This window comes from Marmota monax, unplaced genomic scaffold (assembly GCF_021218885.2).
Source record: "Marmota monax isolate L192 unplaced genomic scaffold, Marmota_monax_Labrador192_F-V1.1 WCK01_AAM20220418_F8-fsc00220, whole genome shotgun sequence".
In the NCBI taxonomy this organism is placed as follows: Eukaryota; Metazoa; Chordata; class Mammalia; order Rodentia; family Sciuridae; genus Marmota; species Marmota monax.
The window spans coordinates 1,936,392-1,957,714 of record NW_026693909.1 but is presented as its reverse complement, the minus strand read 5'-3'; the positions used below and the strand labels follow the sequence as shown (position 1 = coordinate 1,957,714).

Below are 21,323 nucleotides of genomic sequence, written 5' to 3'. Positions count from 1 at the left end.
CCACCCCGTATACCACAGGTGCAGCCCTTCTTCCACGTGGACTCCTGGGTGCACTCCTGGGTGATGGCAGAAAGAAACAGCATCCCAGCAAGGCCAGTGAGATGCTGAGCCAGTGTCCCAGCAAGCATGTGGCAGGCCCGTGAGCATACACCTGAGACGAGGAGCCCCTTGAACATTGAGCTGACAGGTGGGGGGGCCTTGCAGACTTCTGTGGTCCTTAGAGCTGCCATTGGAGATGCCTGTTGGTTGTATTGTCTCATGCCCAGATTTCTAATGCTCCACACGGAAATCAGATTAGTTCCTGAGGGTCATCAGGAACTTGAAAAGAAATCTCTTATGAAATCTCAAGAGATACAAGTCTCATCCTGAAGACTGCTCCTGTGAGGGCTAAGATCTGAGTTTGCAGATGCAGCCCACACAAAGGTGGGCCCCACATTTTGGCTTTCTTGTCTGCTGCTGCTGCCCGCTTAGTACCTCTTTGGGACTGTTTTTAGGGTGCATGCACGTGATGAAAGTTTACCTCTTTTCGTGAGTCCCTTTGCACATGGTTTTCCTCGAGTGGCCTCTACATGGTTGGTCCCAGTGGCAATGTGTGGGTGTGGCCCTGAGACCCCTCTGCTGGCCAGTTTTACAAAATCTACTTCCCAACAGGTAAGGCCCATGTAGGTCCTTTCTCTTCTCTCTTGTGTTTGATTGGTGTTCTCAACAAGCCCACCCTTGTTCATCACTATGGCCTAGTGGGAACATCTCAGGGAGTTCTCTGAGCAATGGCAGTGGCACAGGGCCGACCGTGGGTCTGAGTGCCTGTGTCCAGTGAGTAGTGCCAGTCCTGGTGACTTGGGTCCAATGTCTTATCTCTGCCAGGCAGGTTAGCAGATATGGAGAATTCTAGTAACCAGTAACTGTCCGTCACTGTTGGAGGTAGCCTGGCAGAGAAGCCAAGAGGGAGCAGTGTTTGCAGAGTTACTATGATGTAGGTTGGAAACTGGCAGGACTAGGAGCTGTGAGGGGCTCCAGTTGCTGCGACATGTAGCTCTGTTGTTATTGCTGTCCTTCATCAAATTGGTCCCTCCCTCAAGGCTTGTGGAAGATGCTGGTCCTACTTCAGTGGAGGGGCCTGCCTGTTAGTGGCGTCAGAGAGGCAGAGTACAAGGGCCAGCCATAGGGAAACAGGATGAACCACATGCCCGTGGACATCACAGGTAGACAAGCCTTCTGGCCTGTCTGCGCCTTGTCCACAGTGCACACAGCTAGAGGATGCTCACCAGGGGTCTGCCAGTCCTCATCACTGTCTTCAGGGTGGCAGGCAGTGAACCATGAAGACTGGAGGTTTGAAGTGGCTCTGCCACGGGCCAGCGTGTGATCTTGTGGGATTTCCTGTCCTCTCTGTGCCTCCACTTCCTCTCTATGACACAGGAGTAATGGTAGTGCCTTCTCTGCATGGTGGTGGTGAGGGAGGGTGGTGGGGTAGGAAGTGGGTGCTCAGAACAGCAGCTGGCCTGTGGCAGGAGCTGGGGTGCTGTTGGCCTGGCTGTCCATCCACCTGCCCAGAGAGCACTCTGTCATGCATTTTTTCCTTCTCCTCCTTTTCCTGCTCTTCTTCCCCAACTCTTCCCAAGGGTGCTCTACCACTGAGCCACACCCCCAGCCCTTTATATTTTGACATAGGATTTGCTGAGGCTGGCCTTGAACCTGGGATCCTTCTTCTGCTGCCCTCACAGGCTGGCAGGGTCAGCATTAGTGCATTTGTTTTAAGGAGGAAAAAATTGCAGCTTATCTTGTTTCCTGACCTCCCAGGTTGAACAGCTGGTGAGTCATTGATCTGGGGTGGAGCCTAGAGTCTTCTATCCCTGGGGCCAGTGCTGCCTCTACCAGAGAGACCAGGTGGGTGACACACTGAAGGCCCATCTGCCACACTTCTTTTTTAGCTCATCTCTGCACTGCACACTGGGGGACCCAGAGCAAGAGCTCGCCCGGGCATTTAAAGAACTTCTTTGGCTGCTGTTGGAGCCAGGACCTTCCCAAGCCATCATGTGAGGTGGTGTGTAGAAGAGTAACACAAGCCGGTTGCCTGAGATTCAAAACATTGGTGAACGGTGCTGGAACCAGTGGGAGAAGGGCCTGTGGTTTTTGTGTCTGCAGACTTCTGAAGGCCACCTCTTTTATTCCTGAGAAAGCACTTTCCCCTACACATGCAGAGTGACAATAATTCAGATTGCAAGGAGCCAGGCCAGGGCAGAGCGAGGGTCTGGCTGAGGCAAGGCTGAGGACACTGTGTACCTTGCTGCGGGCCAGGATTGGCTGTTTGGTCTGGGTGTGTTCAGGAGCCAGCTTCCTGTAATGAGCCTGCAGAGGACACAGTTTTATTTCACACGGAGCTGCCCTGACTCTGCCCACACACCGGTTGCTGGGTGGTTGACATTGGCTTTGGCATGCGATTCCTTGGGGTAAAGCCTGGTCTTCAGGGAGGCTCACCAGCTGTACTCAGGCTTCCTCTTCCACTCTGAAGACCCAGGGTTCCATCTAAACCTATAGGACAAATGGTGGCTTTTGTTATGTTTTATTTTGTTTTTTAACAAGGGGTTGGGGAGGAGGATAGTCTCATAATGAAAACCGAGCAGCACCTGGACAAGGAGGTGTTTAAGGCGAAGGAAAACACAGGTGGAAGGGGATATCGAGTTAGTGCCATATCATGTGTGCCCTGAGATTCATGTTGAGACAGAATAATACAGGCATTGTGGGGCTTGTAGTTAATTAAAGGTAAACAGTTGATAAAGCAAATGTAGTTCACCCCACACACTTCTCCTGGATGACGTCTGTATCCAGAGATGGGATCAGAGGAACTTGAGGAGAAGGCTTCCTTCCATTGCTGTGGACTTGAGGATTGTGGAGCTGGGATAGCAGGCCACGTGCCCATGTGCAGCTGAAGAGCTGTAGTGCCTCCTTGTGTGGGTGGGTCCCTCGCAGAGGATGGAGTGGGTGTGTTCAGCCATGGTAAGGATGTTGGCCATGTCTGGGGAGAGGTGCTGCTGTGCAGAAGCACAGAATCTCCAGAGTAGGGATGGGACTGCAGAGAGAATGCTGGGCTGATTGGCGGGCATGTGGGTGTCATGTAGCCAGGCAGGTGAAAACCATCCTTGGGTTTGGCCATGTGTCTTGGAGGCTATGGCCATCCATCAGGGGTTTGTTTTCAGGAGGCAGTTGTCTGGAAGAAATCGCTGACAGAATGATGGGGTTTTTGCAGCTTGATTCGCCCAAAGGCCTGAAAGTAGGGCATTTGGCCTGAATGAAGAGAGAGGCGTATAGCTGAGTTGGAGGGACCTGCCCTGGGAACCCACTGACCGAGTTGAGTGGAAGAGGAATAGCTAAAGAAGGCCCGAGGTTTGGGGTTCTAGTTTGGGTGGCTAAGTCCAGGGTGGGGCTTGGAGCCCAGAGGCTGGGCATGCAGGAGTGAGGCAGGCCTTGGCCTGGGATCTACTAAGATGTGCACAGGAGACCCTGCAGCACGGGAGCCATGGGCTAGTGCACAACAGCTGGTGGTTCTGAGGGAGGCGCTTGGCACAACCTGAGATGAGGAGCAGGAGCAGCAGTCAGAGTGGTCGGAGGGCAGGAGGACTGAGAGAAGGCGGGTGGCGTGGATGGCAGGGAGCTGTGTCTTGTGCTGGAGACCTGTCACCTAGGGAACCCAGACTCCATGCCAGGCTGGGTCATGAGGAGCTGGCTGTCCAGCAGGAGCAGGCTGAGCTCTGGCGATGATGTGCAGAGAGCTTGGAGCACAGCACAGCGAGAGCATAGACACACACACCACCACTGTGCCTCAGCACTGAGCACGGCCTGCCCTGCAGAGATGCTGCGCCAGCCCTTCCCCACACCTTGGACACATGGACAGTGGCCGGGGAGGGAAGCAGATGTGGAGGGAAGCATGGGCACTGCTGTGTGGGAGGCATCTGTACACCAAGCTGTCTGGTCCACGTTTTTTGCCCTGTTCCCCATTCATTTTCACCTTTCTTTCCTCCTTAAACTTTACTCCCGGGAAGGTCCCTGCATACGGTGACCTGTCCTGTAGCATGTGCTGCTGCTCTCTATCCTAGTCTGGAAGAAGGACTGTTCTTTCTTGACTGTCATGCCGCTATAAGCTTTCAGAGGCGAACACATCCTGCTCACCCTCCTCCTCCTCGCTTCTAGAAGACTCTCCTGGTTCCTCAGGCCAGACAGACAGGAGTGCTCTCACCATAGAGTTCTGTCCAGTTCTGTTGGGTTCCAAGGGAGCCTGCTGATGGGGCGGCGCTAGCCCTCGGGCCTGCCTGTCTGGCATAGCAGGTCAGTTTGCCAGGGCAGTGAAGGGCCTGTGGCGGGTGAGTATTAAAGTGCAGGCCTTGCTCTGCTGCTGCACTCTGACCCCGCAGACAGAGTTGTCGGAATCCAGGAGAGAAGATTCCTTGGACCTCTGTTCTTCAGAGAGGCTCACGGACTGTGAGAACTCTGTAGGAAGTGTCTGCTCATCATTGCCCATGCTCATGCACCCATTCCCACATATTTACCTAGCGCCAACTATGTGCCTGGCATTGCGATGCTGAGGCAAGCTGGGTGTGTCCTTATTAGGGCACGAGGACAGACTTGAAAAGAGAATCAGCAAATGGAGACATGGAGTGCCACGGGCCAGGGAAGCCCCTCCATTGTCTATGAGGGCATCCAAGATTGGCTTGTTTAACCTTGCACTTGATGACTGAACAAAGAAGTGTCCAGGCAGAGCTTGGAATTGGGCATAGAGGAAAGGTAGGTGAGAATATGATCCAGTCCAAGACTTGAAGGATACTTTCTTTAATAAATTCTGGTTAAAATGCAGATTCAGAAATTGACAGGGCTAGGGGTCTTGGAGGATGTGTGGGCCTTTGTGAAGTATTGCACAGTCAGTGGGAAGCCTTGAGTGAGATACATATTGAAATTTGAGATTGAATTTAGAGAGAGCAAAGCAAGGCTGGAAGATTAGTTGGGAATTCACTGTATTAATCTAAGTACTAAGTGGTGGTGATGATGATTGTGACAAAGGTGACGATGATAACAGTAGTGATGGTGATGAGGTGATAGTGATGACGACAGTGATGAAGATGATGATTGTGATGGTGGTGACAGTGGTGGTAATGATGGTGATGGTGACTGATGACAATGATGGCATCAGTGATGACAACAGCAGCGATAACTATGGTAAAAGTGGCAGTGGTGATAACATTGGTGGCAGCAATGATGACTGTGACTGGGGTGATGATTGTGACAAAGGTGGGGATGGTAACAGTGATGGTGATGGTGACAACAACAGCGGTGATGATGATTGATGAAGGTGGTAGTGATGGTGATGGTGACGATGACAGTGGTGATGGTGGTGGAGGTGGTGGTAGTTGGTGGCTGGCCTGGTAAGTGATGGCTGTGCTAGTGCAGATGGAAAGAGGTGAGCGGATGCAACCAGGATTTTGAGAGCGAGACTGAAAAGGGTGATCGTGTGGAGGGGAGGAAATGTCAAGGATGAGTCTTGGTTTTGGTGTCCAGCTGTGGGTGGACAGCTTCGTTTGGAAGAGAAGAGGAAAGGATAGGTTTAGGAGGGAAGAGACAGGAGGTCTGCCTCCTAACACCTGCTTTCTGGTAAAATGCCCAATTCATTCACACCTGGGAACAGCTGCTGTGGTCTTTGGGATCTCAATGGCCCTGTCGGGTTGCACTGGGGATAGAATCTGGAGAGAGGGCAAAAGGTGGATTTTCTTGGGTTTATTTCTACGTAGAGCATGTGGTCATTCCATATAAACTGTAAGATACCATCTTAACAATTCCTCTTTTGGCTTTTTAAAAGAATCTTGAGCCAGGCACAGTGGCACATACCTATAAGCCCAGTGACTTGGGGTACTAAAGGAGAAAGATTGCAAGTTTGAGATCAGTGTGGGCATGTAGAGAGACCCTAAGCATCTTAGGGTGATTCTGCCTCAAAATAAAAAATTAAAGAGACTGGAGGTGTAGCTCAGTTGTTAAGGGACCCTGGGCTCAATCCCCAGTACCAAAAAAGGGAAAAGGATCTTGCCTGTTTTTATCCTAACACCGGAAGTGGGAGGAGTGGCCGGAGCAGCCAGAGCTGCCGGAAGCCAGGGAGCAGGGTCAGGTCTGCTCATAGGTCCTCCCTACCCAGCATTTCCCCAGAAGTCCTTGCATGCTGGTGGGAGGGAGAGTGGGCTGGAGCCTGGGCAGAGCTGGCCTGAGTTCTAACACTTTGTTTCTTCCTCCTGGACAGTTCTGAGAGTATCTTGAAGGCTGCAGAATCCCATGCCAGGGACCCTTTTACCCTCCTTAGCATCGTGTGTTGCCGGGTGTCCCTGGGGCAGGAGACCATCACTGAGAAGGAACTGGGACTCACTCGGAGCTGCTGCGTCTTTGTTAAACGGAGGAGTGGGCTTTCTTTGGGTCTTCAGTTATTTATCTTTTATTCTCTTTACTGCCAGCTTCAAAGTCCCTGTGCGTACATTTTACTACATCTTGAGATTTAGCTTTTCCGGAGCCACATCTAGCACACCAGGCAGTGATGTAGAAGACTTGCTTTGTCACTCTGTGTGCCCAGTGAAAATGGTTGTAAACTCCCCAAACGACCAGGTGCGACTGCCTCTCCCTCTCCCAGCCGGGAGCCATCACCCTGCGCTCCTGCACTGAAACAAAGCCTCACCACAGTTCTGTGACATTTAATTTAGTGTTTCTCATTTCAAAGCTCTTAAAAATATTAATTAATTCCTGTCAACCCTGGGAGGCGTATTATTAATATCCGAGGTGCCTTTCATGCTGGTCCATTAATGTGTCCCCTTGCTGTGATAGGTAAGGAAGCAACAATGAGGCCGAATCTTTTTTTTTTTTTCCCTTCCCAATCCCCAAAGATAAGACCTTGCTGGAGCCAAGGTCAGAAATAACGAATCCCTAATCTCACTGGTGTCCCTGAGTGACCCCTGCTCTGTGGCCCGGTGTGTGTTTGGGAAGAAGGGCACTCCTGTTTAGGAGTGATCTCAGGAGACAGAGCAGCGGGTTCTCAGCGGAGCTCCGACTCCATGGGCCCTAGATGGAGGGCTGTGCGGGGGAGAGTGGAACCTAGCAGAGCCCTGCTGTAGCAGAGGGTGTGGGCTCAGCAGCTCGCTGAAACTGCCCCGCAGGGGGTGGCCTCCCAGGGCAGCTGTGTGGTCTTAGCAGTGGGGCCTGTTCCCATTTGGGGTGGCTTGTCTTTCAGTGACCTCTGTCTCCTGACTTCCCACGGGGGTTTCTGTAGCCCAGCAAGGCAGGTACAGCCAGCCGACACCCAACGTGGGAAGCTCCCGCGCCACGGGCGCAGGTCTGGGCCCTTTCTCTTTCTTTTTGTGACCGCCAGTGGCAAGTCCTATGCACCTTCTGTTCTGGTCTGTCTGTAGCTGATGACTTTACAAGTTCTTCGACTCTGAGAAATGTGTCCTTTGTTCGTGAGGAGTGAGTGGTGTCAGTGGGTGAGGAGAGGCCAGTGTCCGCCATCTCATGGCAGACCCTCAGCTGGGGTTGCAGGGTAGAACCAGGTGACCTGTCTCCCTGGTGGAGCTGTGTGTGTGAGACACTGACACTGCCTGACTCCTGCCTGAGCCCGAGGCGTGGGCAGTGCTGCTCAGAAAGCTGGGTTCAGCTGGCCAGTGTGGCTGTTTGGGTGGTGGCTTTAGATGCTGCTCTGAATGGTAGGTAGCATGGTTCACAGCCACACTCCTGTACTTTCTGGTATTGTAGGATGCAGGAACCATCAGGAAACAAGTTCCCATGGGTGGAGAGTAAACATGCTCACCAAGACACACTTGCTGTTTTTGTCACTTTGTCCAGTGACACTGCCAATGATACTGGAGGTATGACATTTTTGCCAGCCTGTGAGGGAGAAACAGCCTGAAGGCGCGTGGCCTCCCCTCCTTGCCAAGAGGCTGCATTCTCTGGAGGTTTCCTTGTCATTCCTGCCCTGGCTGTCCCTGTTGGGGAGAAGGGAAATGTCCTCCCGTTCGTTGTCAGCTTCCAGATCCCCAAATGCCCCTGTGCAGGGAAAGGAGGTCCCTTCCTAGCACTTCCTCCTGGCTTCTTTGAGGGCAGAGGTGCTGTTCCCTGGCCTGTGCCCACGTACCCCACATGTAATGTTCTGTCTGGGGAGAGTGTCCTGGGCACACCGCACAAAACTCATGGAGCCAGTCCTGCCCCTCTCCAAGGGGTGCTCACAGACAACTAGAAACCACTGAGCTCACAGGAACCTGGCTTCTCTCCATACAGTTTCTCTGGCATTTCCCTTGCTGGTAAATAAAATTGCTGTCAGATTTTTCTATGCTTGCAGAAAATAAATAGCAAATTCAGACTCCTTTTAGCACTAATTGAAAATATGTTGCTGAGTCCTGCCTTTCTGTCTGGGGCATTCCCTGCATGGACCCCTAAGTGCCTTAATGGAAGCAGGACCTCTCCCTGTACCAGCATTCCAAGCACAGCTATCCTGGAGCTCATAGCTGTGGCTTCTCCTGCTAACGTGTTTTTTGAGTACCCTCCTGAGCTGCTCCATCTTACGGAGCACTTGGATGAGGAATGTGTAGGTATTTGTGTGATTTACATAAGGCCCAGAGCAAAATTTCTGCCCAAGTGGGATGTGGTTTGCTGATCTATTTGACTGCCATAGCAGCCATGAGTCAGAGGGAGCTCCAGGTTTGGGGTTTTTGTGGGTCCTGTCCACTGGCTGGGGTGATTTGGCCGGGCAAGTGGGTTCCCGATCCTCTGTGTGCTTGCTGTTCTTGCTGGGGCCGAGGGAGGTAGCTTGCTCTGTGCGCTTTGGCAGGAGTCTCCACAGATTGACCTGTCCCCTGTGTCTGTTATCTAGAGAGAATGTCTAACTCTCTCTATTTCAAATTTATTTTCTGATTTCAGAATGTACTTGCCTGTGTGGATGTAGTTGCAGAGGGCACGTAGCCAAGGTCGAGGTTTGTGGAGAGAATGTCCCTTGCTTCCCCTGGAACCAGGTTTTCATTTGTCATCTGTTCTCATAATGTTTTGCAGGATTAGTAAGACTCAGCATCCCGTTTCAGGCTTGCCCCTAGCACAAACAAACAATGGATCAGTGATGATCAAGGGTGTTTCTCTCTACTTTTTTCCTAACTCTTTTTTTTTTTTTAAGAGAGAGAGAGAGAGAGAATTTTTTTAAAATATTTGTTCTTTTTTTTTAGTTTTTGGTGGACACAACATCTTTGTTTGTATGTGGTGCTGAGGATTGAACCCGGGCCGCACGCATGCCAGGCCAGCGTGCTACTGCTTGAGCCACATCCCCAGCCCTACTTTTTTCCTAACTCTTTAGCTTTTATTTTTTGGTGCTGAGGATCGACCCCAGGCCAATAAGATGTTGGAAAGTGAAGACACGTATAGCGGGCAGTTGACTTTCTGCTGTGCCTCTTTCTTAGCTCTGCCATTACTGCCATGTGCACTGCAGGCCCTTATTTGCAGGACCTTGCATATGCCACCGGGAGCTCTACCGAGGCACTACGCCCAGCCCTTTTCCCGCTTTGGAGTCTGAGAGTAGCACAGTGTGCGGACCTGAAGGGCGTAGTGTGCCCACATCCAGGTGTCTTCACTTTCCAACATCTTGTTGGCCTTCACTCATGTCACAGCAGCATCCTGTAGGATTTCATCATTTTGATTTGTTTGTTTCTTTACTGATTTTCATAATCAATGTCATTAGCAGTCTGATAGTCACTCAGAAACTACTTGCTGGTAACTGAGTGTGTTGTTGTGTGGAGAGGACGTGGTGCCCTGCATTGAAGGGCACACTCAACTGTCTGTGGCATCTGCCTCAGTGTCACATAAGTGGGCAGTGAACAGCTCATGTCAGCTCAAAGAAAGAAAAGACCACTTCCTGCTGACAGGGTCCAGGAAGGAATTTTGCCAAAGAGCTGGGCCTTGAATAGGCTCTTCTGGAACCTGTGAGTTAGACGTGGCTGGTCTCCGGGGCAGCGATGCCCATCTTCCCTGCCCCGCACCAGCATCCCACCCCTGCACTCTTTGCTCCTCGGCATACGTCCTCCTTCCAGGTGGGGTCTGGCTCCCTGAGGACCAGCCTTGACCGAGCCCCCATGTGGTTGTCAACACACCTTGCCCGATGCGTGGAAATGAACTTGAACACTTTGCGTGGTGTTACTTGCTAAATCGCTCTTCTCTGTGACACTGTTTACTTTGCAAACAGCATTCCAGTCGGAAGGGAGGAAGCACTGAGAGGGGCTCCATCTCGCTGGACCCTAACCCTGCCACACCAGTGCAGGGCTGCCCAGTTGCCCTCAGTACAGGAAGGGCTGCTTCTAGTGAATTGGGTTTGTGGTCTCTGGATGGGCTTTGTTTCCAGGTGCAAAAAAATTCAAGGAACCTGTGAAGAGTGTTTGCTTTGCCATCCTAGCTTTTGTTGTCAGACATGGACCGACAACTCCAGGTCGAGGTTGGGCCCCTGTCTCTTGCTTTTCCCTCACATGTAACCTTGCTTTTCTGCCCAAGGCCTGGAAACCTGGAACTGAGCAGTCTGCCTCCCTGGTCTTCTGGCTTGCTTCCCTTCTCTGCTCTTCTGGGAGCAGTGGCAGGCTCAGGGCAGCCAGTGCTGGCCTGGCCAAGAGCTGTGCACAGGCCCGCTGCTCCCTCACAGGCCCTTCTTTGATCACGTTCCTGCTGTGCTGCATTCTCCCTCACAATGCATCATGGCGTGGGCTTTATGTACTTTATTTCTTTTCAGAGTAGTGAACAGACACAGGCTTTTAAGATGAGAGCACAGCGGTCACTACAGGCACACCCTTGCGCTGTGTTCCTAGGATGCCATCTTTCTGAAGAGTATGCTTTCGCTGCATGGTGTTGCTCTGTCGATGGGGCTTCTTACTGACGTCCTGGTGTGGCCGGGATTCTTGCTTATTGCTTCCACTGCACCACCCAGGGTCCCTATAGCTCTGCTCTTCCAGTTCTTCTCTGTTGTGATTTACCAGTAAAAGTTCTCTGTGACCAAACAAGAACAGATAAATAGGAAGCAGAGACCCTCATCATTGGCTTCAGCATCCTTGTCATTGACCAGGCTCCTTGCTGCCCTCGCCCACCCTCCTGACCCAGGTCAGCACAACATTGAGCTGAGTCAGCATTTGGCATGTTTTGACTGTGTGATTGCTGCTGTGAGAAGCCCAGGTGTCTTGTGGCTCTGTTTCCTGATTCTGCCAGTTCCCCAGTCTGTGGTCTTGTCTGTGGAGCCCCTGCCCCCTGCCCCCTGCCCCCTGCCATGGGTTTCCTTGGCTTTTCTTGTTTGTATTTTTCCCATGTGGATTTCGAATTCCTTAGAATGGCTTGTTAGGATATTGACTGGGACTGCGCGGTATGTGTGAACGACCCTGGGGAGAGTGGACACCTTCAGGATGGTGAGAGTATGGCAAGTTCCCACCATCAGATTTTACATGCGTCTTGCTTTCCCCTCGTAGTTAATCTTCATTGCTGTATTGGTGGGCTTTCTTTGCCACAATGCCCCCTGTTCATTGCTTGTCTGATTTTTGGGAGCCTGGGGGGTATCAGGGATTGAACTCAAGAGCACTCAACTATTAAGCCACATCCCCAGCCCTATTTTGTATTTTATTTAGGGACAGGGTCTCTGAGTTATTTAGCGCCTCGCAGTTGCTAAGGCTGGCTTTGAACTTGCTATCCTCCTGCCTCAGCCTTCATAGCTGCTGGGATTACAGATGTGCACCACTCATCTGGCTGTTTGTCTGATTTTTGTGTGGTGGTTTCAGATCCTGCTTATTCCTTGAGTTCCGCACTATGGGCTTCTAGGTCCAGGCCGTGGCAAGGGTGTAGTCCCTCAAGCAGGCGACGAGGCTGGCATATGGCGGGCAGTTGGCTTTCTGCTGTGCCTCTTTCCTAGCTCTGCCGTTGCTGCCATGTGCACTGCAGACCCTCCTTTGAGCAAGCTGTCTCTGTTCCATGTTGTGGAAGTGCTCTCAGGAGGGTTTCCCTCTTCTGACAAGTACTCAGTACTATAAGTGGCAGCTGTATCTGGCCTGTGTTCTATGCGACAGGCTCTCTGTGTTGATGTCCTTTGGACTTTGAAGTCGTTCCCAATGACGGTATGTTAAATGAATGAGTGCGTATACCTGCCCTGTCGGGCAAGGGAGTTTCTGTCCAGTGCACAAGGCAGAGGCTGGGGTTGTGTCTGGAACCACACACTACTAGCTACAGACTCTGGCAGAATAGAGTGCCTTCTGGCTGTTCTGGGTTGTGGTAAGCCTCTCATTTCTTCTCTTTCCACAGGCCCGGTATAAGCAGAGCCTGGACCCAACTGTGGATGAGGTCAAGAAGCTGTGCACTTCGCTGCGCCGGAATGCCAAGGAAGAGCGGGTCCTCTTCCATTACAATGGCCACGGCGTGCCCAGGCCCACAGTGAATGGCGAGGTCTGGGTCTTCAACAAGGTGAGCCCACCCTGGGAACCCTGCCTTCCTCTTGCTAGATAGAGGCTTGTCAGTTGAGGTGGTCACAGAGGTGAACTCCCCATAGCTCCTGCTGAACTGTGGTATTTCAGCCAACCAGAGAGCAGTCAGATAGACAGGAACCACAGGCCAGTTCCCTGGCTGGAAGTTTTGGGATCACCTCTGTTTTAGTGATTAAAGCTGATAGATGATCAGGCACAGGAGCTGTTTCTGTTGGAGGACACGCTGGTCATTCTCAAAGTACATGCATGTGCAGTATCCTTGATGCGTGGGGCTATTGGCAGTTCCCTGTGGAGAGGCCAAAGAACACTTCCTTATAGTCTCAACGGTTGCAAGTTGGTCAATTTTATCAAGAATTCGTTTTGAGAATCTGTGATTTTCTTGGAAAGTAAAACATTCCGAGTTATCTAAGGAGCCAATGCCCAGCCACCCTGCAAGTGCCACCTCAGCCTTCCCTCTCTGAGGTCGAACTTGCAATCACTTGTAATTCCCGAAGCCGGGGCAGGATTCCCACCTTCCTGGGCTGAGCAGGCATTCCATCTCTGCCGTCCTGCATGAGCTTTTGGTTCCCACAGAGCAGCTGGCTGCACTGCTGTCTCCATGTTCCACAAAGGTAGCTCTGGGGGCATGTAGCGGGCCCCATTGTGTTCTCCAGCACTGGTTGGCGGTCCAGCAAACACCATTGCAGGTGCTGCTGCTTACTAGCTTTAGGAACCGGACAAGCGCTGAAACTTCCTGGCCCTGTGACTGAATGCGGATTGAAAGATTGCAGCAGTGTCCTGTTTCCTAGTGTTTGGCCCAGGTGGTGGTGTGGAGAGGCCTAGAGGAAGACTTCAGGACCCTGGACAGAAGGCAGAGCAGGCAGGGCAGTTGGAGGATGCCAGGCCCAGCTCTGCCTGCAGGGGCTGCTGTTTCTCCCTAGGTGTATTTAAGTGCCCTCTAAGATTTTGTATGAAATGTTCGGAGGTTCAAAACTGTAATTATGACAGTAGTAGAATGGAAGGAAACATGGCACAATGAACTGCCAGACACCCACTGGCTGGTTCAGAAAGGAGCCCACCTTCCTTGCATGCCCTCCTCGACTTACTCCTGGACAAAGTGTGGTGCTAGAATTCTGAGCCTGTCATCACCATGCTGTTCTTTGTAGGTCTTCCCTGCTTGTTGGACATGTAGGCACGGGGCCTGGGGCCCAGTCTCTGTAGATGGATTGGGACTGTCCTGCAGGTGATAATTCTACGTGTGCTTTTCACACATTACTTCTGCTCTGAAGAGTGGCCCTTGTGGTCCAAGCTGGGCCTGTGATGCATGCGGATTGAAAGATTGTTTCACTGATGGATGCCATGCCATGCCATCTCAGTGCCTTCTGAGCTGGGGACTTCAAATGGGTCCCATCTTCTCCTGTGCAAAATGGCACTAATGTTTAACTTTCCACCTTCCTCGCTGTGTGTGCCACCTTTCAATTGCTGTGACAAAATACCTGAGGTAAACAGCTTAAAGAGGGAAATGGGTTGTTTGGCTCCAGGTTTCATAGGTTTTAGTCCACAGTCACCTGGCTCCTTGTCTTGAGGCCTGTGGTTAGGCAGAACATCATGGCAGAATGTGGTGGGCCAGGTGACAAATTATGCCCTTAAAGGACACACATCCAATAAGTGAGTACCTACCTGTTCTGTTGTCCTTCAGTGCCTGCTTTAAAGTAAACCAGCTTTTGTGGGGTGTGTCTCTGAGCTTCCCACTCTGTTCCAAGCGTCCCCTGCAGTGAGTCTCGGTTTCTACCGCGACTGGCTCTGCTTAGTGGGACCCTGGCCAGTTTTGGTCCTCTGATCATCCTTGGTCTGTATGCCTGGAGACAGCCTGTTGGCACCGTGTTCCTGGGTAGCTGGTCCGGGAGGAGTCCGTCTTCCAGACCTGTCTTCATGTCCTCTTCATCAAGACCTGCACTTCCTGATGCTCTCCTCAGGGCACGTGGAAAGGCAGTTGGTTTGTGTTGTATCTGCTGACCTTCCAACTCTCTTGTTGATTCTAATTCTTCAGGACACCCTCTTGAACTTTCCTAACCGACTGTGATGGCATCTGTAAACAGTAGCAGTTTTACTCCTCCCGACAGCTGGGCCTCTTCACTGTGCGGCCTCCTGGCTGGCTCGCATCTGCCCCAGCTCGTGTTTTCGGGAGTGCCTGCTGCTTTCACTGTTGGTGTGTGATGTTTGCTTTTGTGGAAAAGAAAGAAATACCTTTATTAGATTCAGAAGGTTCTATTCCCAGTGTGATTTTTTTTTTTTTTTTAAGAAGTCAGGAGCTGGTGAGGGTGTTTCTGAAGCCACTGTTCCGTGTCTGTATGGTAGGCTCCTCACGAGGTTATCTCCCCGCTACTGATACTGTGTTGCGTGAGAGTTTATGGCTTTATAACATGGTACACGCCTTCCATTCTTGGGATAACCTGCTCGTCATTATGAATTGAGCTCCGTGTGCTGGTATTCTGCTTGATAGTTTAGACCTGTGTTCACGATGAGGGTTGCTTGGAGTTTTCTCTCCATTGCTGTCTTTGCTTACTCTGACCCTTCAGTACAGCCGTGACCTGAGGAAGCAAGTTGGGGACATCTCTTGCCTTCACACACACTGTGAGAGTTTCTGGAAGGTGGGGCAGCCGCGGGGAGGCCGCCTGGGGTCTTGGCTGCAGAGAGACGCCCTGCAGTCCCCTGTGCTGGGCCTCCCCACGCTCCTCCCTGCTGTCTCCCGCCTCGCTGTGGTTTGTCTTTTCAGAACTCTCAAAAGAATGGACAGAGTGAAAACACCAGCACCACCAAATGCTGGTGGGGTGTGGACCACCGGGACCCCACTCCAAGCTGGCGAGGAGACCCAACAATAAGAAGACAGACCCCTGACCTTAAAAATGGACAGGGCTGGGGACATGGCTCAGAGTAGAGCACTCGCCTGTCTTGCAAGCCCTAGATCTGAACAGGTACCTCACCAGAAAGTCATGCAGGTGGTACCCGAGGGAATTCCTGCACATCTGAGATACTGGCCTTTATTAGACACGGGTGTGTATCTGTTTTCTTCCGGTTTGTGGTTGTTGTGTCTTCTCTCAGCCCAACAGCACATTTCCTTTTAGTACCAACTGGTACTCCCGTCTGGTGTGCCCCAGCTCAGGTGTTCACCTCCTAAGCGACATCTTGGTCTCTTCCAGGTTTTGGCTATTATGAACAAAGCATTAACATCCACATCCAGGTTTTCATGTGGACATATCTCCAACTCATTTGGTTGTATTTACAGGAGCATGATTCCTAAATTATGTAAGTGTGTGTTTAGCTTTGTAAGAAACTGCCATTCTTCCAAAGTGTTTGTACTACTTGCCTCCCCACCAGCACGAAGCAAGAGTTCCCGGTGGTCTACATCCTCACTAGCATTTGGTGGTGCTGATGTTTTGGATTTTATCCATTCTATTGGGTGTGTAGTGGTTTCTTAATATTGTTTGATATGTAATTCTCGTTATTCATCAACTTTAATGATATATTACATTGAGCATCTTTTCATATGCTTAATTACCACCTGCATGTCTTTCTGGTGAGGTGCCTATTCAGATCTAGGGCTTGTGCGTACCAGGCAAGTGCTCTACCTCTGAGCCATGTCCCCAGCCCTGCCCATTTTTAAAAACAGGTTTTTTGTTTGTTTGTTTTCTTTTTAAATCTTATTATTGTTGAGTCTTAAGAATTCATTATACATTTTAGATATCAGTCCTTTATAAGGTATATGACTCTTATCTTATTTATGAACAGTGAACATTGACTTTTTGAAGACCAGTTATTTGCCAGAATGTTCCAAGCTCTGGTTTCCTTGTTTTGCTTCTTTATGAATTTGTCAAACTGGATCAAAATATAAGACGAACTGTCTTGCTGTCCACAGAGGTGCACTATGAATACAGACTTATTAGGAAGGCTGAAAAGAAAGGAAAGTTCTGTCCTGCCAGTGCTACCCGGAAAGAAGCTGGCCCGGCTGTGTCATTAATTGCCAAGTCACTCCAGGATGAAAAGCACTGCGTGATGAAGGGGGCGTTTCCTAGGGACAGGCCATGCTGTCCCAAGCCATCCTGTTCCTTCACATGCTTAGCATGAGTTTGAAACACAGCCGAGTAGACAGACTTAAAGTGAGAGATAAGCAAAATACATAGGCCTCGCTGGAATTGTGAATATCCTCCTTCATAATCAATAGATTTCAACTGATATTTAGAATTGATAGGTTAAATCAACAGTTAAGTTCCATATGAGGAAAACCTAGGCCTAACTTATTTATTTATTTATTTTTTACTCCCCCTGCAAATTGAGCAGTATTCTGAATCACGCTGCCTCAAACACTATGGAGACCGCCCCCTCTCCCCGCACCCAACTCTCACACACACACTGCAGGCACACATTCTCTAAGGTGCAGTATGCACAGGCGGGTGCCTCCGTAGTGTGAAGGACTGAAGTGTACAATGTGTTCCCTGACTGTGAGACTTGAAATTGTGCATCTAGGGAAGCCCCGAGTACCTGGAGATGAACTAACATGAGTCAAAGTTTGAACAAGATGATAATGAAAATATGATGTCAAAACTTGTATTATACAGTTAAAACAGGGCTTTATGGAAGCATAGCTTTAGCTCTTAGAAAGCAGCGACACAAAGTTGATTAACACAGAAGTTCAACTGGATGGACATTCTGTCATCCAGACAGTGAAACATTTTATCACCTGTAATCCTAACGGTTGGAAATAGGTGGGTTTTTGTAACATCAACTGTTTGATTGGACTCCACCCAGAGGCAGTGAGCAGCCTGCCTACATCACTGAACCTGTGACTCTCAGAAACGTCTGGACACACACAGTGCTACTGTTCCTTCAGTTACTTGCTGAAATGTTATTTATTCTTTTTTGCATTAGGCTTCTCTCCTTGACCTTCTTCTTGTTTTTTGTTTTGTTTCATTTTTTTCTTTTTTTGTCATTCTTAGACTCAAGCTCTAAGCTCTCATAATTGTATCCTAAAGTGCACTTTGAGAGTCAGTAAAAAGGTACAAGTAAAATTCCTCAATATAAGAAATCTGATAAATTATAAAATGATAAATGAAAACATATCAAGAAAGAGAAAGCTTTAAAACTGAAGTCTGTTTTCTATCTTAAGACCATAGAGAATGAAGAGCATATTAAACTCTGAGTAGAAAGAAAGAGATAATGAAGAGCAGAAATTAGTAGAATAGAGACAGGACAAGAGAGAGGACTAACACAGCTGGCACTTCCCTCTCTGGGTAGCACAGGCTTCCTTAGCATCAGGAGTGAGACAGGCGTGTCACCATAGCTCAGCAGACCAACTGCTAATTACAGTTGAACTACTGAATCAAATGGACAAGTGGAAAATCTGAATGGTGCTCCGTTAGTCAACACGACTGCATTCATAGAAGGACCTTCTTACCTGAGGCATGCCAGGCAGCCACTCCCCACAGGGTAGGACCTTTTCTCTTGCCCACAGCCTTCTCTGCAGATACCCAGTATCTGCTCCTGGGTGGAGATACAGGTGTTCTTATTTCAGCATCATCTTGCCAGCAGGTGCTTCCTGGCCTCCACATGTGCCACGCACCTGCTCCCTCTCGTCTCTTCCTTTTCTTCCCAACCTTCTCACAGCCTGTACGGGTCGTCTCTGTGTTCCCATTCACACGTGAGCTCCATGGGAGCCAGGTCTTCTTTTCTGAATTGCTGGATCTGGATTCTAAGACCACACATCCACGCATGTCAGATGGCCAGTCGGAGCTTGACCAGGCTATGGGAAGGTCATAAAAACAGTAGGTGGGTCTCTTGGGCCTCAGTCAGTCTTGGTCCAGTTGTTTCTTGGCTGTTGTCCTGTTTGTTCTTCCTTCCGTGGATTTATCTTCCCCCTTCTGAGGCCACCAGAGACGGCTATTATTCTTGTAGGTAGATAACCATAAAGCCACATGATTCTGTGCAATCCTGTGACTAAGCCTTTCTATCTTAAAACCTACTCTGTCCAGCAAAGCAAAGCACTTGATGTACATATACCCTATAGGGAGCACAGCGTGGGATTTGAAAGCCCTGGAGCATGCAAGTCTTGACTGGAGACATCTTTCCTGTAATCCATTTTATTCTGCCCCCGATTCTTTTCTCCATCTCAGCAGAAAGCCAGGGTCTGGGCATGGGGCATATCCTTGTCTTGATTCCTCTGCCCTCTCCACTCCCTGGTTTGTTTCGGGCAGTGGGACCGGGAACTGTGGCCATTAATCAGGATCCACACAGCAGCATGCTGTGGGGCAGAAGGGGCCACATACTGCTTGGACTCCCAGCTAGCTTTTGGACTCCTCTTTCCCTCTTTGCAGAGAAGGGTTTCCTCACTCGGTACCTTTTTTTTGTTTTTCTCCCCCTCTGCTCTATCAAGTCCATTACAACTGAGGCCATCTCTGTTCTTTGCAGGCTCATACAGGTGCTAAATCCTGTGGCCTTCATGTCTGCATGAAGCCAATGCCACCTCACCCGGGATGGATAGGCTACTCCCACATCTCCTCCCCTCCTGGATTTACTGAACATGGAGCTGGAGTCTTACGTGGCTTTACGTTTCAGTTTAAGATGATTTTTCATTTTCCGCTGGAATCCCTGTTATTTATTTACCTATGCCAGTAATACTTTCAGAGACCAAACTCTTGGTCTTGCACATTCTGGGCATTAACTGGGGAGTAGCAGGTTGTTGTCAAGGAGAAAACAAATGGAAAGCATAACCACTAATGGTAATAACTGGTTGTAGGCCTGGGTCAAACAGAAAGACTGATGATGTACAGAGAGAACGTGGCCCTGTAGAGCTGCACCAGGCCTGCCAGTGGTGGGCAGTGGAGTCCCAGGAGGCCTCCTGGAGAAGGGATGCTGCCCGAGTCATGAAGAGGGGAAGGAGGGGGAGCCTCTGCACAGGAAGGTGGAGGCGATGTCTTGGGGAAACCCAATGGCTCAGAAGCCAGCATGCATTTTTGGGGGAAGAATAAGGAACTCCAAGCCGTGAGAGCCCAGGGTCCAAACCAGGGATTAGAGAGAGAGAAGGAGAGACAGGGTGCTGGTACTAAAGCAGAGCGTGCCCCCAGCGCATCAGGTGGCTTTTCCTCGTTCATGTCTCACGTGGGCCAGGGAAAGGGTTCCCGTCGGAGGGATGGGCTGGCTGTGAAATAAAAGCTAGGAAAATAGTACCATGAAATAAACACGAGAGACCAGAAATGGGTATTCAGACCTGGGGCACTGACGGTTTAGGCCTACCAGAGGGGTACAGCTTCTAACAAAAGGAACCCTCGCTTGCTTTATATGTAGCAGTACAGATCAAAAGGGATCGATAAGAGCTTCTTCACCAAAAAACAGGATGGGGTGGTTGTGAGCAGGCTGTTCGGTTCTTAACGGGTCACGCTCAACTCCAGGTGCTGTGCTGAACTTGTGGTGGAGCTAGGGAGGAAGCTACATGAATTAGGCATTCTCACACCAGCAGGGAGTTCCTGATACTGCCTAATGGCCTCCACCTTGTTTTAGTTCACACATGGGTCACGGATGGCTCCCCACAGGTTTTGTTGCTCCCGCTGCGGTGGTGTGAAGGGTGGGTTTGGGTGGCAAGAGAGGCCAGTGGATGAGCTTCTGGAGGGTTCAGGGGTCACTGGGCAGCGCCGTGGTGGGCTAGGGAGAGAGGTGAGGCAGAATAAGCAGCTGAGACTGGACCGTGACCTGGAAGAGGTGGCAGGAGAAGGTGCTGTGGCCATGGATGCCCAGGTGGAGTTTAAACCTGGAGCTTGAGTGTGAAGTTGAGCAGTGGGGATGGTGGTGTTGTGGGGAGACCCCTGCTTGCAGTGACGGGAGCTGGGGTAGGTGAGCATCAGAGAGGTGGTGGAGCTGTATTCAAATGCACCCCCAACTCCTGTTTTGGGAACTTAACCCATAAATCCATATGCTGAAGGTATCTGGAGGTTGGGCCTTTAGGAATGATTAGAGTAAGATGAGGTCACGAGGGTGGGCCCTGTGGTGGCATGGCGGCGTGGGGGGGCGGGGCGGGGGAGACCCTAGCTCACAAGCTCGCTGTCTCACCCTGCGAAGCCCTTGCCTGGTTATGCTGCAAAGAGGCCCTACAGATACTGGCACCTTGACCTTGGGCCCCCAGCCTCCAGAACTGTGGGAATGACTTCCTTGTCTTTATATGTTATCCAGTTTGTGGCATTCTGTCACAGCAGCTCGAAACAGACTAAAGCAGTCAGGACAGTGGGGAAGAAATTGTGTGGAGGACACCCAGAGAGGGGCAGCTTTCGGGCGGGAGGGAGGGAATGGCCTACCCCAGTGGATGCAGATGAGATGTAATTAATACCAAAAGGAGTTTGGTCCTGGGCAAGAAGAGCTCTTGATTTTTCAGGGAAAGCAGTTCAGTTCTGAAGAATCAACTCCCAATTTCTGAGAAATTCTAAGTACATCTTCTTGTAAAGAGCTGGGAATGTGAATCAGTGTTCTTAGCCACATGTTATGGCATCCTCCCGAGGGCTGGTTCCTGTCAAGCACCTCCAGGAGGAAGCTTCCTTTAACTCACAGGTGGGGACTGTAATCTCATCTGGATCTGTCACCACCCTTCCCTGGGCTGTGGGCGTATGGGCATGTGCTGTTCTCAGAGGAGAGAGATTGATCTCCCTTCTGCAGCATGCCCAGCATCCAACAGCAGGAGCCAATGGCCCAGAAATGTTAGTGTCCCTGAAGTGGCACTTGTGGAGCAGACGCGGCTGTCACCCGCTCCTGGAGGGTGGTCACAGTCAGCTTCAGCCCCTTCACCTCCTTTGTATGGGTTGGGGTTTTGCC

General features: G+C 50.5%; 1 protein-coding gene across 2 annotated transcripts in view; it reads left to right on the top strand.

The window, feature by feature from the left end:
• Positions 1–21,323, top strand: part of Rptor (regulatory associated protein of MTOR complex 1) — a 339,912-nt gene that overhangs the window by 121,399 nt on the left and 197,190 nt on the right. For both annotated transcript variants that reach the window (XM_046463332.2, XM_046463333.2), the window contains one exon: positions 12,316–12,474. In XM_046463332.2, the coding sequence (XP_046319288.1) occupies positions 12,316–12,474 (159 nt within the window). The remainder of the gene's footprint in view (positions 1–12,315; positions 12,475–21,323) is intronic.